Source organism: Macaca nemestrina, chromosome 8 (assembly GCF_043159975.1).
Source record: "Macaca nemestrina isolate mMacNem1 chromosome 8, mMacNem.hap1, whole genome shotgun sequence".
Classification (NCBI taxonomy): Eukaryota; Metazoa; Chordata; class Mammalia; order Primates; family Cercopithecidae; genus Macaca; species Macaca nemestrina.
The window spans coordinates 64,411,465-64,436,867 of NC_092132.1; the positions used below are offsets into that span (position 1 = coordinate 64,411,465).

Consider the following 25,403-nt stretch of genomic DNA (forward strand, 5'->3'; position numbering starts at 1 on the left):
GACTCATGCCTGTAATCCCAGAACTTTGAGAGGCCGAGGCGGGTGAATCACTTGAGGTCAGGAGTTCGAGACCAGCCTGGCTAACATGATGAAACCCTATCTCTACAAAAAATACAAAAATTAGCCAGGCGTGGTGGCGGGCACCTGTAATCCCAGCTACTCCAGAGGCTGAGGCAGGAGAATCTCTTGAGCCCGGGAGGCAGAGGCTGCAGTGAGCCGAGATCCTGCAACTGCACTCCAGCCTAGGTGACAAAGCAAGACTCTGTCTCAAAAAGAAAGGGCAGGGGGAGCTTGATGTTGAATTGGATGTGGGAGGAAACTGAGAGGGTGGCAAACAGGGAGGACCTAGGATTTGACCTTGGCCAACTAGCTGAAGGTGGCACCATTTCCAGAGAGAGGGGCCCTGGAGGATGACTCCATAGGCAGAGGACAATGGAGAGTCCAGCCTTGCGCACACTGAGGCAGAGGGCCTGGGGACACCCAGGTAGAGAAGCCCAGGTGCAGCTGGATGTGGGATGGCAGCTCAGAAAAGAGGCTTGGGCCAAAGATACAGATCTGGGATCATGGCAACCTGATGGGAAATGAAGGCATGGTTGTGGATGACGTGTCTAGGAAGATAATATGCTGCAAAATCAGGAAAAGAACCCAAGGCCACACCTTAAACCACTATGGTATTTCACAGCTAGGGAGAGGAGCCAATCTCCTTGGGTGTTTTCTCAAATGTGTGGTTACCATAATTTGTCATCATCCTTTGACCCATACCTCTGCCTTTTAAATTGGCATATGGATGATAATGATTCTGGATAGTTATACAGTGTCTGAAATTTGGTCTGATATTTTCTCACAGAAACTTACACACAAACTACTGTCTTGTGGATGTGAGTTGACTGACATGGGTAGGCAACATTCTTGCTCGCTATTTGATGATTTAAGTGATAGAAGTGAAAAAAAAATTTTTTAAGTTCTGGTAGGTAGACTTAGAGGCTTGATCAATGCAAGTTTGCATTATCGTTAGACTTTCTAGCTAGTGCCCAGGGTTTCCTGTTGCGTCACACAACACAATGTCTAGTTGTGCCTCTTTTCCTGACATTAAAATTCATCACTGGATTCAGAAGAACCTGCTTATTTTAAAAACTAAATGTATATATAATATATTCAAATGGACAGCTGGTATCTGATTATTTCTCTGTTTTAGTTACAGCTGTGTTAAATTCAATTATAAATTATAAATCATAATAGCAGAAGCAGCTTGCTTTGAATGCAGGAAGATGCAGATTCTTCTTTAAGTACGTTTTTGAGTAAAATAAGATTTTGTTAAACCAGCCAGGGAAGCAGCAAAAGGAATTAATATTTATTGGGTGCCTAGTCTGGGCAAGGGCACTGAACGATGATGCATGTTGCACAAGATACAAATGTAGCTGATTTTGGTAGGGGTGTCAAATATACTTTTCTATGCTGAATGGCAATCTGAAATACTGAAGATACTGAATGGAGCTGACATGCAAACATAGGCACATGTTTGGAAGGCTGGCAGAGTGTGTTATCAATATGGCTTAAAGCGCTAGTCTAGACCAAACAGAAGTGCCTCAAAATAGTGGTAGTGCCCAACTGTCATTCCATATGTCAGCAGGATTTGTCCTGAAGATATTGCAGCTGACTTCTTGGCCAGTACTGTCAGTATCATGTGGTAATAATGGAAGGATAAGATTACTAACAAAAGATCCCAGGCTGTAATGAGTCCACTAACTTAAATGGATTCTTTCTGCAATATACCACCCATCTCAAGCTGACATGTATGGAAATGAACAATTGCAAGAGACCCAAAAACTTTGCCATGGCAGACTGAGGACCCTATGCCAAATAAACATGGTGTTACTCCCAATAAAGTGATCTAAAGAAACCTCAACAGATGATTGGAAGTACAGTTTCAGACATTAATGTCTAGCTGCCTCCTGCTGGAAATTGAAAGGAACAACTAAGATTGCAAAATGTGCAAATGGAGAAGCCCTCTCTACCAGAAGCTTAGAGCCAGCCAGAGGTCAGCAAGGCACAGGCTGCAAAACGCCTTCTCTGCAAAAGTAGCTGGCACTGTGAATCTAATTAAAATCCCAACATGTGCATATTGCATGAGGGACTATAGCTTAAAATAAAATTGCAACTGTACACATTCATTATCTATTAACCATCAGTAGTTACAACCTGAAAGAATACAGGATTATTTTTGGTACTATTCTTAGTAAGACTGCAAAGATATGCATTTATTCACTCCATCAATATTTACCAAGCAGCTGCTCTGCTGTTAGTGCATGTGTTAGTCCGTTTTCATGCTGCTGATAAAGACATATCTGAGACTGGTCATTTATAAAGAAAAAGAAGTTTAATGGACCCACAGTTCCATGTGACTGGAGAGTCCTCAAACGATCATGGAGGAAGGTGAAAGGTATGTCTGACATGGTGGCAGGCAAGAGAAAATGAGAACCAAGCAAAAGGAGTTTCCCCTTATAAAACCATCAGATCTTGTGAGACTTACTCACTACCATGAGAACAGTATGGGGGAAACCACTCCCATTATTCAGTTATCTCCCCATCAGGTCTCTCCATAACATGTGGCAATAATGGGAGCTACAATTCAAGATGACATTTGGGAGGGGACACAGCCAAACCGTATCAGTGCCTTAGTTATAGCTGCAAAGACAAACATGGAGTTTGTGCTCATGAAGGTTCTATTCTAGAGGTTGTGCATACAACAATAAACACAAAGGCCAATAAATAATATGCTTTCAGATAAGGATAACAGGAAAAGACAGCAGGGTAATGAGATGAAGGCTGAGTATAGTGGAGTGGACGGGAGAGTTTTAGAATGGTTGGTCATCGAATGTTTTTCTAAGAACATGATCTTTAAGCAAGACTGAAAAAATAAGGAGGAACCAGCTGTATGGTGACCTGAAGGATGTTCATTCCAGAAAACAAACAGCTAGTATAAAAGCTCCAGGTGAGGGGAAGCTTGACATGGTCAAGGGCTAGAAAGAAAAAGCACATGAGAAGTCATGGTCAAGAAGACCAAGGAACCAGCTGAGGCTGGAGTGGTTGGGTCCACCTGCCCCATGAGGACCCTTCAATGAATGTTGGTCAAACTGAGCTGAACAAAGTGTACTGTGTCCATTTAAACAATGAAGGTCAATAGAAAAGCTAAAATGGCCTAAATCATAAAGAAAAGTTATTGTCATAATAATGTATTGATTTATTGTACATTCTTTCCCTCTAAGAATTATGGATCATTTTGTAAGTGGATAGAGAAATGTATTTTAGATCAGCTTTGACATACAGCTTAAAAATAGTGGCATATTACCCTCAAACAAGTAACAGGCCAAGAGATTTTATATATTTCTTGTTGAAACTTTTATATTTGAAAATACTTTAAAATAATGCTATTTTAATTTCTATAATGAATTACAATAGCTGTATAACTTTTGAGGGATGCAGAGAAAACTACATAGAAATAATATAGCAAACAAGCAAAAAAATGTGGCTCAAAATTCATATCTTCTAAATCTGAGTCTTTATGTTGTGTGAGCTCGGATACCACCTTCTGGAATAGATTCAAAACATGATCTGTTTTGGCCTGGGCTTTAAGGATATACATGTGAGAAACTTTGGTTTATGTGAATCGCAGTGTAGACTCATGTGGGAAGAGGAACAATGAGCTGTATCTGTTTTATCTTGCCACATCCTGATTATGACATGTTCCAATACTACAAGAGAAATAAGATGAAATAGCATCTGCTAGTTAAGAGTTTAGAAATATGAATGGTCTAGCTCAGTGATTCTCAGTCCCAACCATATATTCAGATGCCCTGGGGACACATTCACAAATATCAATATCCAGGCCCCATCCCTGATCTATTAAGCCAACTTTGAGAGTTCGGCCTGGGCATTAGTGTATTGTGAAAAGTTTGGGCTGGGCACAGTGGCTCACGCCTGTGATCCCAGCACTTTCAGAGGCCAAGGTAGGAGGATCACTTGAGGCCAGGAGTTCAAGTCCAGCCTGGACAGCATAGCTAAATTCCATCTCAACAATACATAAATAAAAATTAACCAGATGTGGTGGTACATGCCTGTAGTCCTAGTTACTTAAGAGGCCTAGGTGGGAGGATCTCTTGAGCCCAGGAGTTAAAGGTTACAGTGAGCTATGATCACACGACTGTACTCCAGCAAGGGTGACAGAGGCCTCGTCTTAAAAGAAAAAATTTTTAATGGATAGCCAGGGTTAAACACCACTGGTCTAATTTAATAGGTTGCTATAGTCTTTAGGATACTGTTGGTTTGATTTTCACCATCTTAGTCTTTGTATCTTATATCTTATCATCTGGGTAGTACTTAATTATTTTTTAGAGATCAGAACTTATGGTCCCTAAGGTTAGTTTGATGGGAAAGTCTTTTCCTTTCTTCCTTCCTTTTTTCTTTTATTCTTTGCTCTTTTGAAAATGTGTTTTCCTTCTAAAGTATAATCTGGAGATTGGGAACTCTTAAAATCTATAAAGGCATAGTCCATGGTAATTAAACTTCAAGTTTCACGTATCCATTATTCAGAAATTAATATCTGCTTCTAAAAATATTGAAGTTGTTACAATAAAGACACACAAGATTTTTTAAAACATATGAAATAAAAAACTTGTAATTGGCATTGGTGTAGGCAGAGTAAAGAAAGAGCTAGACGAAGGTAATTGCTATAATTAAAGATAATTACAGCTTTGAGCATCCAGCCAGCCATGTGAAGGGAAAAGAAGAAAGGAAATATGATTTTTGTATGTGTAGTTTATCTTTTATACAAAAAGGCAAACTAGTTCACCGGGACAGAACACCTTCTGCTAAGAACTAAAATCTCTAAGAGTTTATCACACAGGCACATAAAGCTTTATGTACCACACAGTAGAACAATGTCATTAATCGTTTTATGAGAAATTCAGATAGATTTCTTATATTAATATTTTATAAAAGCCACTTTTATGACATTACTTCATCAGTAGGTTCAGCTGCTACCTCATGGAGTCCCAAGCTCACGCAGTAGGGCCATGCCAGCTGCAGTCCTGGAGGCTGTTGGTATTCCAGTGAGCTGTGGCAGGGCATGTCCTTCAGTTCATCTGAAAACCACACCAAGTCATAGATGAGAGGAAGTGGGGCAGAACACCACTCTGTTAGGAAACGTGAGATTGGAATTTGATCTGTCAGGTTCACCCTACCCTTTTAAATTCTTGCAGTAGTAGTATTATGATACAGTCTTTGGGAGAGTATTAATAGTTTGAGAACTATACTGCAGTCATACATCTTGGTGTCTTAGTTGGATCCTGGCTGCAGAATCAAAGACGTATGATAGATAAGTGGCTACTGCAGAATACCTTATATTGTTCTTAATTATGTTCTTCGTAAAGGGAAGCAAAGTGTTACCAGTGACTACTAGTGGGCCAGTTGCCCCCAAAGTTTGTTTATTCCTGAAACATTATAATACGGCAATTCATTAAGAAGTACAATGAAGTAGAATTTTGAAGAGTTTGGAGAAAGGCCTAAAATATGTGATATGAAAAAGACTGAATTATTCTTGTTTATGGGATAATAGCATATTGTTTTACAATTTGTGTCTAGAAATCACGTAACTGTTAAAATAATTGCTTACAAAAAGAACTAGAATGAAGCCACATAGCTTATATTATTTAATCCAAAAGACAAAAATGATACATACTGCTTTTCCCAATAGCAATTACTAGATGTCAGTGGCTACCTTGATTTTCCTAGATGAGTTTTCTTTTTGTCCTAAAAACACATCTTCTTGTCCCATTTTGTAAGTCTATTTTTCTTGAAGTTTTCCTGTAATAGAGGCATGAGAAATAAGCACACACTGATTCTCCCTGGACCAGATTCCACTGTTATATTTCTCATAGTAAGCATTGGCAGGACCACTGCCACGGCTATTTAGTGCAAACCTCATGCTTCTAGGAGGTGCCACTCAAAGAAGTATGGTCTATGCTCCTAGCATAGCCAGACCTCCTCAAAGCCTCAGTGACAGAGAAGCGTGAACTCGAGTTCCTGACTCCATGTGCAGTTCTTCAAGCTCCCATGTTTTATTTTTTAAGTTCTGTTTTCCTTTTCTTTTTTTTTTTTTTTTTTTGTTGTTGTTGTTGTTGTTGAGACAGAGTCTTGCTCTGTCACCCAGGCTGGAGTGCAGTGGCACGATCTCAGCCAGCTCACTGCAACCTCCACCTCCCAGCTTCAGGCAATTCTCCTGCCTCAGCCTCCCAAGCAGCTGGGATTACAGGTGCCTGCCACCACACCCGGCTAATTTTTTTTTTTCTTTCTATTTTTAGTAGAGATGGAGTTTCACCATGTTGGCCAGGCTGGTCTCGAATCCCTGACCTCAGGTGATCCACGCACGTCAGCCTCCCAAAGTGCTGGGATTATAGGTGTGAACCACCATGCCTGTCCTATTTTTTAAGTTCTTAATAGAACCTTGTACTCCATAAAGATCCGTGTTTCTTTTATGATAAATTAACTTCAAGTAACTTCCACATTTCTAGAAGATGTCGTTGGCACCTTTTTCCTGCACTTCCCACAACACATCTCTAATATATGCCTGTCCCCACCTGCAGACTTGCCGCTTTATCATAGGCTACTCTCTCTCTCTGCCTCTCTATTGAATGCCTTTAAAATACCCCTTCCAGAAAAGGAGTGAAAACATAGCATAGAGAAGTGAAAGGGGCAGGGCCATCAGAGCCACACTGTGATATTCGCTCTCATTGTACAACCTGAAGACTTTCCTTGGCTCTACTTTCCAAAGAAAATGGAAAATATAAAACTCTTCACATTATACTCCAAGACTTTTCATAAACACAGCCTTAACCCATAACTTCCATTTTATTCATGATTTCCAAATAGAAAAAAAAAAAGAAAATCTTGAGGAAGACAATGTGATTTTCATTAGCTATAAAGATGTTCAGAATTGCATTCTTTTTGGTGCATGAGGTCTTGTAATCACATTAGCTCCGTGGCTTTCTAAAGAGGAGCGGTTTTCTGAGTTCTCCCTGTGGACTTCTGGAGTTTCACTGCCTCTGCCCATGGGGACCCACTGGGAGATTAGATTTTTACTTTCACACGATGAACCAGGAACACAGTGAGGCTTGTCTGCAGAACCAGTGAGATGCAAAGGGACCAGGAAGAGGTGGCACTTCAGTGCCCACACAGGGAGAGAAGGGGTAGAGAATAGACTCAGGATTGGGCAGTGCAGGACTCACGAGCTCCAGACCTGTGTCCTTCAAAGGGTTTCCAGTGGATGACCTACTTTGAAATCACTTAGGACGCAAGATAAAAATATAGATTCTTGGCCAGGCGCGGTGGCTCACAGCTGTAATCCCAGCACTTTGGAGGCTGAGGCAGGCAGATCACTTGAGGTCAGGAATTCGAGACCAGCCTGGCCAACATGATGAAACCCCATCTGTACTAAAGATACAAAAATTAGCCAGGCATGGTTTCACATGCCTGTAGTCCCGGGAGGCTGAGATGGGAGAATAGCTTGAAAATGGGTGGCGGAGGTTGCCGTGAGCTGAGATCGCGCCACTGTGCTCTAGCCTGGGGGACAGAGCAAGATCCCATCTCAAAAAATAATTACAATTTAAATTTAAAAATTAAAATATAGATTCTTGGGCCCCTCTCTAACTCGATTATATCTGGGCCTCAGCCCTTTAACAAATTGCCTCCTGTGTTACAAGGCGGGACTGGGAGAACGTCAGGGAGTGAGGGAGTCTGGAGGGCATCTTTGCCTGGGAAGGACGGCAAGTGAAGCCTATGAGGCTGACAGATGGAGGGGCAGGTGTGCTGAAGGGACCTGCAGGCCACGTGCTCTGATACAGATGGAGGCTGGATATTCCATAGGGCCACAATCACACTCATCACTTAAGTTGACAGAACATGCACTTGCTCAGAAATGTTCTGTCCCATTGTTGTGTCTCTACTAGAGACCCTCCAGTTTTCTCCATATTGCCTTTTGTATCAGGTCCAAAGTCTTTTTGGCTCCCCCAAGGTATTAGCAGCCTTTGAAATGAACAAGAACCTCTTCCAAAGAGCATGACTGATTCTGATCACTGAGTTCCACATACAGCCGTGTCTGACTGAAGAACAGGATCTGCACCAGTGTTACTGTTCTGTCGTACTGATTTCCCCCACCTCTGTTGACTTAGCTTTATCTTCCCTAAATTGGACAACGGAGGAGAGGGAGGGAGATCAATGTATTGGAGTATATAAATATATACATACATACATACATACATACATACATACATATGTCATTCTCACAGAATTGCCCCTGGATTAAGGCCAGCCACAGGCAAAGAGGTGAAGCAGAAAACATTTACCTGGAAAGCCCCCTAAGTCTATTCTCCCATGTCCTGTCTCTCTCAAATGCACAACGCCCCTGCATCCTGGCCTCAGCCCTCTCATCCTTTTCCTTCCCCTCTTTTCTTCACCAGGTGACATGGTTGCCAGTCATTTATGTCTTGGTGTGATTTCACATGCATGTGTCACCTCTTGCATGAATATTTGCTGTTTTAAGCTTTCGCTTTAACTGTAAAGTGAAAGCAGTTTTCTTCCATTCAGAAAGTGGGGGAGGTAGGCTCTATACAGCAGCTTCCTGGTCCCTGGGACCTAGCCCATCCTCAGAGGCCGGCTGGCCCTCGCTGTGGTCAAGTGCACACGTGGGAGGGAGTCCTTTTCACCCTGTGAACATGCAAAGGGTGTCTTTGGAATCCACCAGACACATTGGGGACAGTTCTCAGCTTGAAACAACATCAGTCCAAGGGCATTGCAGCTGCATCAGTGCCATGGAGCCTCTGCCACCAGGCTAAACAGAATCCAGCAGCAATTATTGTGATTAAATGTTGTTTCTAGTGCAACATGGTAGAAGTGAAAGAGCTTGTGGCTTTTTTATTCTGATTGCACAAGCTTGGAGTTCAACAATAAATGGCTTTTCATTTGTGGTCAAAATATAGCTCTGTATTAGGAACCTAATCCTAAACAGTGAACTCTTGCAAAGTTCATAGTGGTCCAATATCATTTCATATTCATGGTGTGATTAGAAGATGAAATTGTGCCTGGCACATAGTAGGTATTTATCAATTATGTGCTTAATGAATGACAGAGTGTCAGCGAGTAGGAAATATCATCCAAGGTATTAGTCAAGAAACCAGTGAAACCAACCCGAGGTGCAGACTGTCTGTAGTAATAGAAACAGAGGTCTCCAGAATCTCTTATCACATTTGGAACCTCCTCAAGCTTATCAAGTCCTGAGATTAGAAATTAAATGGATCCATTTCCAACTTGCTTTCTCTGTAAGATTTTTCAAAATTTTGGGCATATGCCTTTAAACAGCCTCAGAAGCTTTCAGGAGAAGTGTTTTCTTTCTACGTTACCTGTCCGTGCACCATCTGCGTGTTTTGGTTCTGTCTTCGCATTTTGTTGAAAGGCTACTCTAAATTTGAATTGTAAATATGTAAATATGCCAAGTACATGTTAATGAAAAAACAAAGAGACTCATAAGTCAGCCCTGCAGCCGGTGTACCGTGGTGATGTTGCCAGAGCGCAAATGGTGTTTTGGAAGGGCTGTTGGGAGTGATTCCCGGCGCTGCACGCTGACTAAAAAGGCCATCCACAGCTTCTCTTCCTGACATCCACCCCACTGGTGTGGCCTCATCAGCTTCGCCTCTGAATTACTAAGGCCCTGCTTTCTGGGAGCTGAAACTATTGATCACCTTGAGAATTTAAGGTTCTTGCTGGAGCAACATTCGCCTTTGTGTGGAAAGTCCTGAATTTTTATCTTAGACTTTAGGAATCACTGGCAACTTCTATAAAATGATAGAAGCTAAGAGTTCGAAAGAACCCTCAGAAATGACCGCATTTTTCAGAAGGGGACTCTGAGGCATGGGGAGGCTTGGACTCGCTTCAGGCCACACAGCAATTCAGTGGAAAAGAACAGAGCAAAACCTGGTCTTTACTTCTGCATAGCAGCCATGTACCCATTCACTGCCATTTTACCAGACTCGAGTGGGAAGGACATCAAGAAGGCTCCTAGGAAACAGAAGCTCTGACTTTATCGTCCCATAATCTTTGAGTAAGCTGAAAGCCAGGTTTCAGCTCCAGGGATCCGGCTGCATAACCTTCAGCATCTGTACTAGAGCTACTTCAAATGTAGTTCACAGACCGGCAGCCTGGACGTCACCTGGGAGCCAGTCAGAAATGCAGACTCTTGAGCTCCGCTCCAGATTTGCCAAATCAGAATCTATAACAAGATCCCAGATCACCATATATACATCTAGTAGCTCTTCTAGAACAGTGCTTCTCAAACTTTAGGGTGCATCACGATCACCTGCAGGGCTTGTTAACACAGAGGTTGCCGGGCCCCACTCCCAGAGTGTCTGAGTCATAAGTCTGGGAGAAGGTTCAGAATTCTGCATTTCAATAAGTTCCCAGGTGCTGCTAACTGGGACCACCCTTGGGGAAGTTCGATTCTACAAGAACCATGACCCTGTCCCTTCCTCTACAGGGGCTTAGGAGTCACACCCCTTGAGTCATCTGCCTTCCCTGCCCTCTCCTGGCAGAAAGCTGTGAGGATAAACTCTGGACATATATTTTCAAATACAAGCTCTGACTTTCTCTCATCAAGCTAGTCTCTCTTGAGACATTTCCCCAGCCCTAAGTAATTCACAATAACACCAGTAAGTAACTTGGAGGGATGTGTTTTGAGGATTTTTGTTCTATTTTTATGAATCAAGAAATATTTTGCCTGGCTTTATGATGTTTTAAAACATCATAAAGATAGCCATGATTTAAGCACTGGGTAATGATTTACCAGTGCTATATTTTTCCCAGTGCTGGGAAAGATATTAACACTGTTAAGCCAGCAGTCCTTACGATGGCAGTACATCTAATGGTGTGGGAGAGACCACAGGACACGTTCTGTGACTTGGCACTAGCTCACAGTGAACCGGTGTTACAAACTCCTCTGTTGACATTCCTTTGACAAAGTGATCATCTGCTCTTAAATTCTACTTCTCCAATCTTGAGGGTTTACTTTTCCCAGATCAAGCATCTTTTGCTGTGCAGTCCCAGTGAGGTAGTAGCTGTCTGCAGAAACAGGGCATTTGTAGTTAGCCCAGGCTAAACAAATGCTAAAAGGAAGTGGATCTTTTCAATATCATGAGCCATGAGTAGGAAATTTGATTGAGAGGCATTTGTGTCAAGCAGTACATTTTTGAACCTTGTGGCAAAGAAACTGAAGTTTATTTTTTGTTAAGTCTTTTATTATGAAAAAAAAAGGTGGCTGAATTACTGTCCCTCAGAAGCCAAATAGAAACAGTGCAAAGCAATGCTTAACAGAGTGTGACTGCAAATAGTGCTGGTCTCAGTCACCCAGCCGGCCTGTAAATACCACATCCATCACAGCAAAGCTTGTGGGATGTTTGTAAAGCCCTCCAGATCCCTTGGAAGGAGGTTTATGATTAATGCATGGCTGGGAGTGAGCAGTGGGTGTACCAGACGGGAGTGAACATTCTTTTCTCTGGTACTAAGACAAGTCCTGATAGAGTGAAGTTAAGATTGCCGGGGAGATGGGTGTGGCTCCCACGTCCTCACCTGTCTGCTGCTGTCCCAGACAGGCCAGACGCCTGGAGGTTGTGAATACATGGGGCTAAGAGCGTGCTGGGCGGTGTGTTAGAAGAGGAAGTGCCGGGGACAGAGTCTGGGAACCTGTAGCTACATGACCCTAAATAAGGCACTTAACTTTGAGCCTCAGTTTCCTCATCCATAAAATGGATTCAGTAACATCTACCATAAAGGGTCATGAGGACGAAATAAAATAACCCGCAGCAAAGTGGCTGGCAGACACATGGTCTGTGCTCACTTCCATTTTTCAGTGCTTTTTATGTCAAGCCTATGAGTCAAAACTGGTATGTAGCGAGCCTCTTGGGGACCCTGGAGGGAACTTGGGTAAAACCACAGTGATGGATTAGGTGCAGGCAGGAACACCGTGAAGACCCTCCTACCCTGGCCAGGTGGTCGGGCAAGCAGGCTTTTGTGGTTTCTTGTGCCCCCATCAAGTTTCAGCATCACTTGAGAGGACGGAGCAAAAGGGTTTCTTCCGACCTTACCACCTTTGAAGACCTGATCAATATGCACTCCTCTTGCCTCCTTTTCTTCCTCTTAACTATTAATTCATCCAATAAATATTAAGTGCCTACTGTGTGCCACACACTAGCGCTACAGTTATGAACCAGATAAGTCCGTTCAAAGTTCCTCCCTCCTGGGGCTTAGCCCAGCAGAGGAGACACTTGAATCGCTTCATAATTTCAATTTTGAGCCAGGAAGGAAAAAACTTGTAAAAGACGGGCCTCAGCTACACCTGAGAGGTGGGAGGGTTTCGGCGTCAGGAAAGCTGCCCCCAAAGAAGTGAGACTCATAGGATGCTTAGATTTGTCAGATGAAAAACATTGGAAAGAGAGCCAACACTGTTTAAGGCTCCTTTTTCCTTTGAGAAAGGGAAGGTCCAGCCCCCTTGAGGCTTGTGTCAGGAACCTAGGAGCTGGAGAAGGTGTGAAATTGTCATTGCAGAGAGGGGTCAGTAGAACACTAAGCTTGGGGACATGGTGAGATCATTGGCGTTGAGAGGCCTGCTGCAGGGGATGAAGACACCGATATTACGGTGCTGTGACTTTTCTCAGGAGATGTTCAGCTGCTTCAGTGACAATACAGAGAACCCAGATGGCTGTGTTCATTCCAGAGTGAAGGATTTGCCTTAAGGCAGGTGCAGTGGCTCACGCCTGTAATCCCAGCATTTCGGGAGGCCTAGGCTGGCAGATCACTTGAGGTGGGAGTTCAAGACCAGCCTGGCCAACGTGGTGAAACTCCATCTCTACTAAAATTACCAAAAAATTACCCAGGTGTGGTGGCACGCACCTGTAGTCCCAGTTACTCGGGAGTCTGAGGCAGAGAATCGCTTAAACCCAGGAGTCCTTAAAATTGATTTCAGTAACATCTACCTTAAAGGGTCATGAGCCGAGATCATGCCACTGCACTCCAGCCTGGGCAACAGAGGAAGACTCTGTCTCAGGAAAAAGGATTTGCCTTAAGACACACTTAGCTTATTTTTTAATTGTTTGCTTAGTGTGCTCATCTCTATTACTCTCCTTCTCTTCCTTGTGGTATAAATTATGAATTAAACTTGCATTTTGAGAATCCACTTGAGAATCTATTCATCATTCTTCCTACAGAAACATGTATTCAGTAAAAATTCCTTACTGGCTCCTATTTCCCAGGTCATAGAGGTGCTGGGAATATGGTGGGAAATGAGGTGGAGACATCCCTGCCCTCAAGGAAATTAGACTGGATGAGCTAACATGCAAGGCAGGAAGAAATAGAACCTAAAGCCCAAAATACACACTGTCTGAAACGTTCCATGAAGCCTTCTTGTGCAAAGTGAATCCCCATTACCCGTGCTCCTTATGCGGTCAGTGTAGAATGTATCGCATTAGCCCAAATAGAAGCACATCTCAGGGTTCTGTCGGAGTGCATGTGATATGGGCTTCTAGAAAGACCATGCCCTTGCACTCTGCCTCCCTCCCTCTCTCCTCTCTCTCTCTCTCTCTCTCTCTGTCTCTCTCTCTCTCTCTCTCACTCCCCCCATCTCCCTCTCTCTCTCCCTGTCTCTCTCTCTCTCCACCATTAAAAATGAACCTTGAGAATTGGCTTCCAAGTCAGAATTTGGGGGAAACCAACCTTAGAAGTCATTCCTTACCCATCAAATTCACTTGGCCTCTTGGCTTGTCGGAAGGCAAAAGTGTTTATAAATAATAAACTATATTATTTCTGTGATGTAAGTTTAATGTATTCTTGAAGACAAGTGACAGCCCCACACACCCCTCCACCAAAAGGGTCAGCTTTCCTGTTCTCTATGTGGATCGATAGGTCTGGTGTGTATGAAAAGTGATTGGGTTATGCTGACAGACGGCCGTGAGGATTTGTAACTTGCTCTTAGGATGAGTGCCGGGCTCTTTCTCCCGTGAGCAGCGAGTTCTGATAGCAGGGTCAGTGTGGTCTGGTGATGTTAAGGCATTCCAGGTTTCTTTCAGCTACACTCATTCTTAAACTGCTGCAGAAAGAGATATCAAGATATCGCTGTGTGGGGACATTCAAAAAGGATTCAGGAATCTATAAACAAGAATAACTTACCTTCCACCACCCTCTGCGCTCTGGGTGTGTTCGGCCCGTGACTCAGTGAAGGGTCAGAATAGGGAGATCTTGATAACAGTTGTGTGTAGGCAAAAGCCTTTGTACCTTAGCAGGATGGAACAGTAAACATCTGGGTAGGTGATTCCCCGTGTGTCTCCAACAGATACTCATCCATGCAAAGTTCAGTGTGGCAGGCTTGTCTGTAGCACAGTCCCTGTAACCTGAATGGAAGACTACCTGAATTTACACACTTTAGCTTAAAACTCTTTCTGGGGCTTGAGGATTCTGTTCAGAGTTGATTTCGCCTCAGCCTGTGCGGCTGTCAGCGTGCTCACAGGACCAGGGGACCCACCAAAGAATCTGCTTCCTCTGCCATCATTAAATCTGGTTACTTTAGAGCCCATAACGTGTCATTTTGCCACATGGTTCCCACGCCTGGTAATGACCAGGAAGGAAGAATTGCCACTGGGATTGGGCCCTTGCTCTTATTTCATCCAACAGTGAGGGGTCATGAGTGGAGGTGGCTTCTATCATGTTTAATTATATGTCAACTGCAACAGCTGTAAAAAGGTAATGACTGTCATTACTGACCTAGATCTGCTTCAAAGAAACTCTAAAGTGTCTGTTTCCATATCTAATCTCACTGGCCATCCCAACTCGACCTAATTATTATTTATAGAATTTGCTATGATCAGAGAACCTACCTGTTAAGGATGTTTGGCCAAAGAAATAAGTAGCTGCCATTTGGTCTGCACCTTTCATTAATTTATGTGTGTGTTTTTCCCTGTTGGAATTGATCTTGGTGGCTGATAGTGCAGGCTGATGAAGACAATTCAAATGCCAAGCATAAGGCACCAACAGTAATTGAGCAGCTTTCCTTCAAGAAAGTTCTGCATAGGGCCGAGAACAGAATTATGCTGCCACCTTGTGGTTAAAAGTGACACCTGCTGGCCGGGCATGGTGGCTCACGCCTGTAATCCCAGCACTTCGGGAGGCCGAGGCAGGTAGATCACGAGGTCAAGAGGTGGAGACCATCCTGGCCAACATGGTGAAACCCCGTCTCTACTGAAAATACAAAAATTAGCTGGGTGTGGTGGCGCGCCTGTGTGGTCCCAGCTACTCAGGAGGCTGAGGCAGGAGAATCACTTGAACCCAGGAGGTGGAGTTGCAGTGAGCTGAGATAGCGCCACTGCACTCCAGCGTGGTGACAGAGTGAGACTTTGTCTCAAAAAAAAAAAAAAAAAGACGTGCTGTTAAATTAAAAGGCCAGTGGTTTTTCTAGTGATTAAATCACTTATTCATTAAAACAAATGAGTGGATATGAAAGGGTAAAAGAGTATGGAGATTTTAGTCCAAAATAATTAATCAGACAAATCTGTGAAAGAAGCCCCAATGAAAGTCCTTTAACCATAAGCACTGACCTTTCTCAAGGCTAATGACAAGTTCTCACGGTAGTTCGAAATGATACAAAATTGGAGTGGAGACTGAGGTCATACCACTGCCTCTTTTACAGCAATACTATATACTTGTATTATATTACAGTCTCCAGCCATGACTTTACATCAGTACAGCCAATAATGAAGCCTATTCTATAGCAAACAGAATTAATGTACAACTATTAATCTAAATCTGTGATCACATTAATATTACCATCTTCTGTGGCTCATCTTAATACAACATTCAGGTGCCAAAATTAAGTGTTAGTAGAGGTACAATTAAAATAAATGGTCCTTCTTTGCCCTGTGTGGAATAACTCAGAATATTTATGCATGTGATCTGATAAGAGAATTTTTTAAACTTTGAAGAAATAGGCCCAGTGTGGTGGCTCATGCCTGTAACTCCAGCACTTTGGGAGGCCAAGGTGGGAGGAGTTCAAGAACAGCCAGGCAACATAACAAGAACTCATCTCTACTAAAAATAAAAAAAGTTAGCCTGGTATGGTGGCACATGCCTGTGTTCCCAGCTACTCAAGAGGCAGCGGTGGGAGGATTGCTTGACCCAGGAGGTCGAGGCTGCAGTAATCACAGCACTGCACTCCAGCCTAGGTGACAGAGCAAGACCTTGTCTTATATAATATTCTGTAGTTGAATGCAAGTTTATTGAGTCAAGTAAGAACAGGATTCAGAGAAACAGATTTAAATATCTTCATGAAAAAAATCATAAGGGATGCTCTTCCAAATGGTTCAGATATTTCCACTGGAAGAGATCATTCCTGATAGTCAAGACATAACTTACTTGATACTGAATCAGCCCAAAATAAGATGGTCCTTGTGGACCATAACCATGTCACAGGACAGCACTGCCTTGGGTGGCTTTTTCACAGAGAGCCTGGTTGGCACAGTGTAGAGTTTGGAAATGCCTTGATTGCCACAGGGATCTTCCTGTTCAGGGTAACTTTTACTGTCCATACACTATGGCTCCTATCCGCTTACTCTCTCCCCCATCACTCATCCTTTAAAAAGCCTCCCTGGCCACCTGAAAGAACACTGATTTCCCTCCACCTTCCCCTCATTCAAAAGAACAGAATAAGGACCCCCAAGCACTGCATTTAAGGGCAGTAAAACCAATACATGAGGGTCCAGCCTAGGGGCAGAGCACTGGGCTTTCTGCATGAGGCCTCTACCCTCAGCTGCTCCAAGAAAGTGAAACACAAAGTGATCCATGTGCATCTGCACACAGCGGGAGGGGCGGGTTACCTCCATGCACAGGGGAGGAGCCGGTCCACCGACACACATTTACCAGGATGTCCATCTAGACATGTGAGCAGGAGGGTGAGCAGGCGACAGTCTTGGCTTAGTGTAGATGAGCTGCCAAAATTTAAGGAGATAGCCAGATAAGGCATGGGCAGCAGAATTTTGGAAACAAACATCCAGAAAAAAGAGAGAGAGACCAGGAGAGAAGGGTAGCAGTGCACAGATCTTCTCCAAAATGGGAACCATCCACCCAGGAGGTCTGCTGTAAGGATCAAAGATTATGTTAGTCTAGATCCCCTCAGCCACCACCCCCACCCTGCCGCCACACACACACACACACACACACACACACACACACATACTCTGCCAGGCCTCTAAAGAAGAGTAGGTGGCAGTTGCTGGTGCAGCCACTCTTGACCCGCCAGGGCTGCCCACGACCACCGGGACTGGTGTCCCACAGTCCTCCTGCAGAACAGCACTTAGAGGGTCCAAGAGGAGAAAACCACCCCAGCAACTGGGGCATTTGTCCCTGAGGACTACAGTGCATCTGACTCAGAAACGCGCACCCCATGGTGATCACTCTGTTCACTGTGAGGATTTTGTCCACAGTAAGAACTTGGGGAAAAGTCTTTCAGTGGCTTTACAGACAATTCTAATTGAAGGGGAGTAAGCCAGGAGTTTCGACACATTTTCTCTTGGTTCCATCCTTTATTCTGCAGCTTGTAATCATCCCCTGTCATCTTCTTTCTCCCTGTACTGTTCTAATAGGCTGGGCACCCCACATCTCTCATCGTATTATACCGACCTCCTTCTGTTAAGAGAGAGGAGAGAGAAAAGAGAAACATGTACAGAAAAGAGACAGGTATTGGCGATTCCACACTAGGTTTCATGGATGGATCTCTGGCTTTTGAATAACTCACACAGCAAACTCTTTTCTAAGAACATGCCATTTTATAAATAGGCATTAATTAATCTGTTGTATGAATGAATGAAGAACAAACAGATGCCTGCACAGGAGATAGATACCTTTTGTCTGTGATTCCTAAAATGTTTTATGCTTTGGATCTGTATATAAAAATGTATTTTATATATTTTCGTTGGTCACTATGATTTAGGTGCTTGCTTGAATGCATTTTAAAACCTATTGTGGTGCCAATTTGTAGTCTCAGTTTAAAATGAATTATTCTTTGCATCAACAAATCACAGAAGTGGTGGTTATTTTCATTTGGCTATAGCTGTCTGGGGGCAAACATGCAAAAGTAATTTGACTCGTTATTACTGTACGCCTGTCGTGTTAGGCATAATATACATACAATCAAACATAGGAAGAAAGAAGTTCTGTGTTACGCAGGAAGTCCTGCATTTATGTAATTATAGAGCCTCAGAAGATGTTCATGTTGATTCAAAGACTGAGGCAAACAACTTCATCTCTCAGAGCACTCTCTGTATACATTGTAGGTAAAAGTCTCTTTTTCTTCAGCTTTTTAATATTCCTTAACTTTGAATATCCACATAAATGTGACAGTGTTTCACCTGGAGATAATTTGGTCCAGTTGAACCACCTTTGCCAAAATGGCTTTTATTCTCCCCATCTTAGGAGGCACGCTGGTTTGCTGCGAAGCCACCCCTGCCGTCTTGATACCTGTGCTCAGGGATGGCTGAAAACAGTCACAGCTTTATCACTGAAGCAAATGAAAATGTAAATACTGACAGTCTTTTTCAAGGAAGATATTGCACTGTTATCAAAAACCAAAAGTATTTGCTTTATTCATGACACGAGACCAACTTAGAGGCTATTTCTTTTCATTTAGAATGTTCTAGAATTGAGCAAATATTCTTTAAACAAGGCCTCTGTGATGACAGATCATTTGATGTACAACTCCATTTTAAAAATATCTATAGCTCTTAAAATATTTCGCACAAGGAATCTGATCACTTCTGTTTGGAAGTATTGGGACAGGGCGCAGTGACCCCTGTGAGTCCCAGCATCCCCACAGTGCCAAGGAGCTTCCTTGATGGACGCAGAGCACAGGCTTTGGAGTCTGAGACAGATGGACTCATCCCTCCCTGCCGCTTAGCTCCTGTGACACTCGGGGGAAGTCACCGCTCTGCTGGGATTTAGCTTCCATCTCTGTAAAAGGGGGATTAACCGTGCCTCCTACACAGGGTGGTGACAGCAATTAAATGAGGAAAGCATTTAGCAGAATCCCTGGTACATACCAGGTACGGAAATGTACTAGGTACAGCTCTTATGCTTCTCTTGCATAAATAGGTCTTATTTATTGTCGGGGATGTATTCTTAGCACATACTTCATCCATTCACTTGAAAATGCATTTATTGGGTGTTGACGGCAGGGTAGTGAAAACATAGAATACATAACATACTCAGAGTAAATAAATGCAGGCGAATATAAAGACATTCTATTTCATTAGTTACACTGACCTTAAACCTTCTCAGAGAACAGTGGGTGAGGGAGATGAGAGAAGGCAGTAAGGGGCGGGGGCAAATGATGAGTTGCATTTTTGCAAAAGCTATATAAGAATTGTTATATACTGTTCTGATTTTTTTAAAAATGAACCCAAATGAGCGTGTATTTATTTGCTATGGAGTACTTGAAATCTTTATTTGAAGACATTAAGAATCCATCCAGGCCAGGCGCAGTGGCACACTGTAATCCCAGCACTTTGGGAGGCTGAGGCAGGAGGATTGCTTGAGCCCAGAAGTCCGAGACCAGTTTAGGCAACATGGTGAGACTTTGTCTCTATAAAAAATAAAAATATTAGCCAGGAATGATGGTGCATGCCTGTAGACCCTGCAGTAGGGGACAGCGGGGTGGTTCAGGAGATGATTGCTTGAGCCCAGGGAGGTCAAGGCTGCGGTGATCCATGATTGTGCCACTGCACTCTGGGCAACAGAGCAAGACCCTATTTGAAGGGGGTGGGGGGAAACAAGAAGAATAGAAGAATCCACCCCAAACATACCAAGACAAGACATCCGTTGCTTCAAACACTGGGCCAGGCAGCTGTATATTCCCGCTTTCATTTTCAGGTAAGAAAAATAAAGGCCTAGACCATGGAGGGGACTTGCCCAGAGTCCAATTTCAAGTCCAGTCCGGGGCTCTCCTCAGCATCCAGCACACGCTTCCGACTTAGCGCAAAGGTCTCGCTCCTGACAGGGACCAAGTTACAGATTCTCCCAGTTTACCCAAGAATTACTCTCCAAATGCCCTGGTCTCTTTGCAGCATGCAGCTCTCTGCCCCCATGTCGCCACCTCTGAAGGACTGACTGATTCCCTCGGCTGGTACCAGTGCCTGCTCCTGCCATGGGGCCCATGGGGAGCCTGCTGGGCAGTGGACAGATGCAGATCACCCTGTGGGGAAGTCTGGCCACTGTCGCCATTTTCTTCGTCATCACCTTCCTCATTTTCCTGTGCTCCAGTTGTGACAGGTGAGAACCAGAGTGTATATACCGGTACCTTAAACTAATACATCCCCTGTACCCAGAAGAGTTTCTGTGAAAAACCTGTTAGGAATGGAATCCCGCCACAGAGCTGTCCCAGAAACTTGTGCATTAGCTTTAACTCGCTTCTGTCCACTGCAGAGCATCTCGGGACATTCTTTATTCACTGAAGGAAAACCCATATTTGGTTTTGCTGGGGAGCAACTAGAAGAGCCCTTATGTTTTAAACTTCCCAGAACGGAAGTCCTGCTGTTCTTTGTATTTTAAACTTCCCAGAATGAAAGTCTTGCAGTGCTTTCGAGCACACCCTTGATCAAAATGGATTTTGTCTTTTTTCATCTGTGGGCGTTTTGAAATTTTGTGTGATGCGCATCTTTTTGCCACCACCCCGCGGAAGTCACAGAATATTTGCTGCTACGTGGTTTCAGAGGGATTGTTTACGATTAAAAATGTGTAGTGTAGACCTTCAGTTTCTCAAGAAACAGATTATTTTCCCAGGAGAGGAACATGCTGTATGTGAAATAATCATCAGTGTCCTTCTTTTAGAGTTACACTTTTCTCTCTCTCCTGTCTCATGTAAAATGTCAGTGCACTCCCCCCCCCCAAGAGAAATCTTTGCTCAGAGAGAAGTTCTTTCTCACCAGAAGTAATTTTCAGGACATTCTGGAACTGTTACAAAGCACATAACCTTCTGATGGGCTGGATGCCACCAGAGGCCCATGTAGACCAGCTGACCGTCAGCCAGCCCTGTCCAAACTCTCCCTCCATCACGGAAGCAACTCCAGGAGCGTCACTTAAAATTCTGAAATGGCTTCCTACCCTATAATCTGTCAGGAGGAGAAAAGCCAAGACTCTCTGAACCCAGCTAGCCTCCTAATCCCTGCCCAGCCTGGACCCAGACCTCTGTGGCTGGGACAGAGTCTGAATGATTGGGAAGACAAAGAAAGGCCACGGGGCCCGGACTTCCCTGGGCCTGGAGGGGCCTGCTTCTGTAGTTACTCATGCTCCCACTAGGTGTCACCCTTGTCTTATAGAGAACGTGGATGGCCGGCCGCGTATTCTCTACAACCGATGGCTTTCTTTAGACTGTCCCGAGTAAAAACAAATTCTATTTTTACTTGACAGACTTTCCCATAGACTGGAAGTACATATGACTCATCCTGAGAGCATGTACCCTTCCTGGCACGCCAAAATTTGTATTTTCTTTATTTTCTCCATCCCACTGCAGTGTGTGACTTTGCAGAGACTCTAAGTGAGATAATTGTCTGCATTTTCTCAAAAAAAATAAAGGTATAACTTACTCTGCTACTTTAGGTATAAACAATTTCTACGCAGGCCTGGGCCTCGGTCCTCTCCTCGTGAACTTGTCTGCTTTTTTCCCAGAAGAAGGGGTGCCAAGGGAGGGGACAGTTCCTAGTTGAGGCTTGACCTCCACTTACCCAGCACCTGCTAACGGGCCATGAAGTCAGTGTCTGGTTTTGTCTTTGTTGACAAAATAAACATGGTTCTTAAAACAAGAGAGATTTAAAAGCTGATAAGAATCGGGATAGGAAAGGATAGTGTGCGCTTGATTTTAGGGGGATACATTTGACATTACAACATTTCACTTTTCATTTCAGGGAAAAGAAGCCGCGACAGCACAGTGGGGACCATGAGAACCTGATGAACGTGGTGAGCCCGCGTGCGTCGTCCGCCTGTCTGCCTGTCTGCCTGTCCGCCTGTCTGCGCATGCTCCAGAACATCAGCTACTTATCTCAGTGTGCTCCCACGTGCCCCCAGCCTGAGTAGAACCCACGGGGAGAGCTAAGCCTAAGTTAAACCGGGGCCTCCTCCACCACACACCCTCTTTCTGTAGGTTTGTGGCCGCCATGGCTGGAGGCCTGTGAGTTCCCCCGCGTTCACTGGGAGAGCTTCTGAAATGGATACAGTAGTGCTGCTGCCAGAACGATCCTTAGATGGCTCCCACCTACTGCAGGGATGGGAGATTTTTGCCTCTGTTAATTTGCTAGAGCTGTCATAGCAAAGGACCACAAACTGGGTGGCTTAAATAACAAGTTTGTTTCTCAGTTCTGGAGGCCAGAAGTCCAAAAATTAAGGTGTTGGCAGGATTGGTTGCTTCTGAGGGAAAGTCTGTTCTAGGCCTCTCCTGGCTGCTGGTGGTTTGCAGCCAAACCCTGGGTGTGACTTGGTTTGTAGAGGCATCCCCCCAATCTCTGCCTTCATCTTCCTATGGCGACCTCCCTCTGTGTTTCACATCACCTCCCATCTGTGCATGGCTGGCTGTGTCCAAGTTTCCCCATTTTACAAAGACACCAGGCATATTGAACTAGGGCCCACCCGACTCTAGCACGACCTCATGTTAACTGGCTTCATCTGCAATGACCCTGTTTCCAAATGTTTGTTCCAAATGCACCTGTTTCCAAATTCTCAGGTGCTGAGGGTTAGGACTTGGACATGAATTTTGGAGAGACACAGTTCAACCCATAACAACAGGTCATGAAGCTGGAGGGAGCCTGGGACCCACAGCACCCTAGGTATAGCCTGGCCTTGCTGGTGTTTTCCCAGCCCTCAGTATCTTACAGGTCCTGATGATCCTGAGGCCCCCAGGGATCCACCCTGGCGAGGAACAGCCTGAGAGTGTCCAGGTCCTTCCTTGTCCTCTCTGACCCAGGCCCGTGCTTTTGAACAGCCGCTGTGGAGGGGCCCATCCTCACATTAGCAAGGCAGAGTTCAGAGTCTGCCCTGAGTCCCGTGGCAGTGCCACAACAAAAGGTGCTTCTTGTTCAGGACATCATTTCTCAAGGTCAAGCAAAAACTCGTTGCGGGGAGAGGGGTGCAAACAAGGAAGCATGGATGAGCCAAGGTCTGGTGTAAAACCCGCAGCCAGCAGACGTTTGCAGAGATGACCAGAGGCCATCTCCAGTCTAGGCTTCCTGACCTGCCAATTCTTGGGACTCCTCTGGCCCAAGCAGGCAGGAAGTTGTCAGGACTCCCGGTTCCTCCTGGGACCCCCAGGATTTTCCTTCCCTCCCTTCTGCATCCACACACCCACCTCACCCTTTGCCGCTTTCCTGGGCCCTCATCACCACTCCTCCCTTTACTCTTTTTCTCGCCCTGTTCCCATCTCTGGTTGTCCACATTGTCCCCACTTCTCATCTGTTCCCAGCGCCTCTGCTCTGCCTGGTGATCGCTGCTGCGGTGGCCTCAGCAGGGAGGGTGGGAGGGATGGAGGGAACGCCCCACTGTCACTTCTTCCCATGCAGACTCCAGGACCCTGCCTTTCCTCACTCCACCATTCTCCTGGTGCCAGTTGGGAGGTGAGGAGGGGCTGGGGAAGGGCTCGCACCGCTATTCCTCACTTCCTTCTAGAGCAGGGCTTCTTCTGCAGTGTGGCCTGGACCGCTGCCAGCAGCAGCAGCACCTGGGAGCTCCTTAGAAATGCGAATTCTCCTGGGGATGGGGCCCAGTGAAAGGCTAACAAGCACCCAGGCAATCCTGTTGGATGCTCAAGTGTGAGAGCCCCTGGCCTAGAGCTTGGGTTCCTGCTGTCCTACTCAAGGTCGGCAGCAGCCCGCGTGAGATACGAAGAGAGTGGCAGGTGAATAAAAGGAATAAGCTGACTTCCATCCCCATGCCTTCTTCCTCATCCACCGTATAATTCATTATTGCCCCAACCCATAGCCTCATTTCTATGGATGTGAATGTCTGTGAGAAAGCGCGAGCACACACAGGAACACATGCTTACCCGGGCACTGGCACCCATGTACACACGCTCGCCCACCCAGCTCTCTTTAAGAGCTTTGCAGCTCCTAGATCTTACACAACTTGCAGATGCTTCATCTCATAGAAGCAAAGATTAGGAATAGTAGTTAGAGTCTAGATTATGGTAACTTCAGCTGTGATCAATTATGCTGTTATGGGCCCACCTGGGAACCTTCCTCCCCCACACCAATGCCTGCCCATTTATAACAACATTTCTGGGATATTAGCACCTGCATTGCAAACTCCTGGCAACGTAACACAGTGACCCATCTCACTGGGGGCTCATCAGACGTGAATGAACTGCATTGGATTGAAACAGCTGACTCCAAATACACTTTTGGATCATGGCACGGCATGAACTATCTGCTGTCTATTATTAGCTTCCAATCAAGAGTCAGAGAATTTGTGAGGCCAACTAGCAAAGGTTCGTGTGCTGTTTACATCACAACTTTCCTTGTAGAATCTTGGAGCACGAGGTAGCCTCTTGGAACATGCAGGCTATGAAAAGGACAGGGAGCAAATCACATTTGCAGTGATTCAGGCTGCAACCTGAGACAAGTTGGGTATTTAAAGAAATACATGAACACCAACTTGCTTTCTGACTACTCTTAGCTATAGCCGAGCCTGGCATATTGTTCTGGGTAACATCTACACATTCTATCCCTGCAGAAAACCAACTGTTGATGCCATTCTTCCCTCCAAATGTCCTAAGTTTATTTGTGAGAATAAGAAAGATTTGCAGAGCTGGGCACAGTGGCTCACGCCTGTAATCCCAGCACTTTGGGAGGCTGGGGTGGGCACATCACTTGAGTCCAGGAGTTCGAGACCAGCCTGAGCAACATAGCAAGATCCCATCTCTTAAAATTTGTTTCAAATTAACCAGATGTAGTGGCGCATACCTGTAGTCCCACCTGTTCCAGAGGCTGAGGCAGGAGGATCTCTTGGGCCCAGGAGTTTGAGGCTTCAGTGAGCTATAATCATGCTACTGCACTCCAGCCTGGGCAACAAGCTGAGACCTCATCAGAAAAAAAAAAAAAAAAAAAAGTTTGCAGAGCTAATTTTCAGCGTATTATTGTTTCTGTGAACCTAGCAGCCAGAGGCTTGGCTGGTTCTAAAATGGTTTCAGAAATCAATAGCATTATCTACCTCTAACCAGATTTATGTCTGTTCCCTTCACATGACAAAGGGTGATGCCTTTCCCCGTTTCTCATGGCATGGCACACCTT

General features: G+C 44.6%; 1 protein-coding gene across 7 annotated transcripts in view; it reads left to right on the forward strand.

Annotated features, from left to right (window-relative positions):
* The window catches only part of LOC105483525 (phosphoprotein membrane anchor with glycosphingolipid microdomains 1), a 145,554-nt gene that overhangs the window by 99,633 nt on the left and 20,518 nt on the right, over positions 1 to 25,403 (forward strand). For 6 of the 7 annotated variants that reach the window (XM_071068061.1, XM_011744405.2, XM_071068060.1 and 3 more), the window contains 2 exons: positions 20,199 to 20,403; positions 22,035 to 22,086. In XM_071068061.1, the coding sequence (XP_070924162.1) occupies positions 20,279 to 20,403; positions 22,035 to 22,086 (177 nt within the window). In that variant the 5' untranslated portion in view covers positions 20,199 to 20,278. Of the gene's footprint in view, positions 1 to 20,198; positions 20,404 to 22,034; positions 22,097 to 25,403 lie in introns of those variants that run through there. The other variant, XM_011744407.2, reaches the window with a different exon arrangement.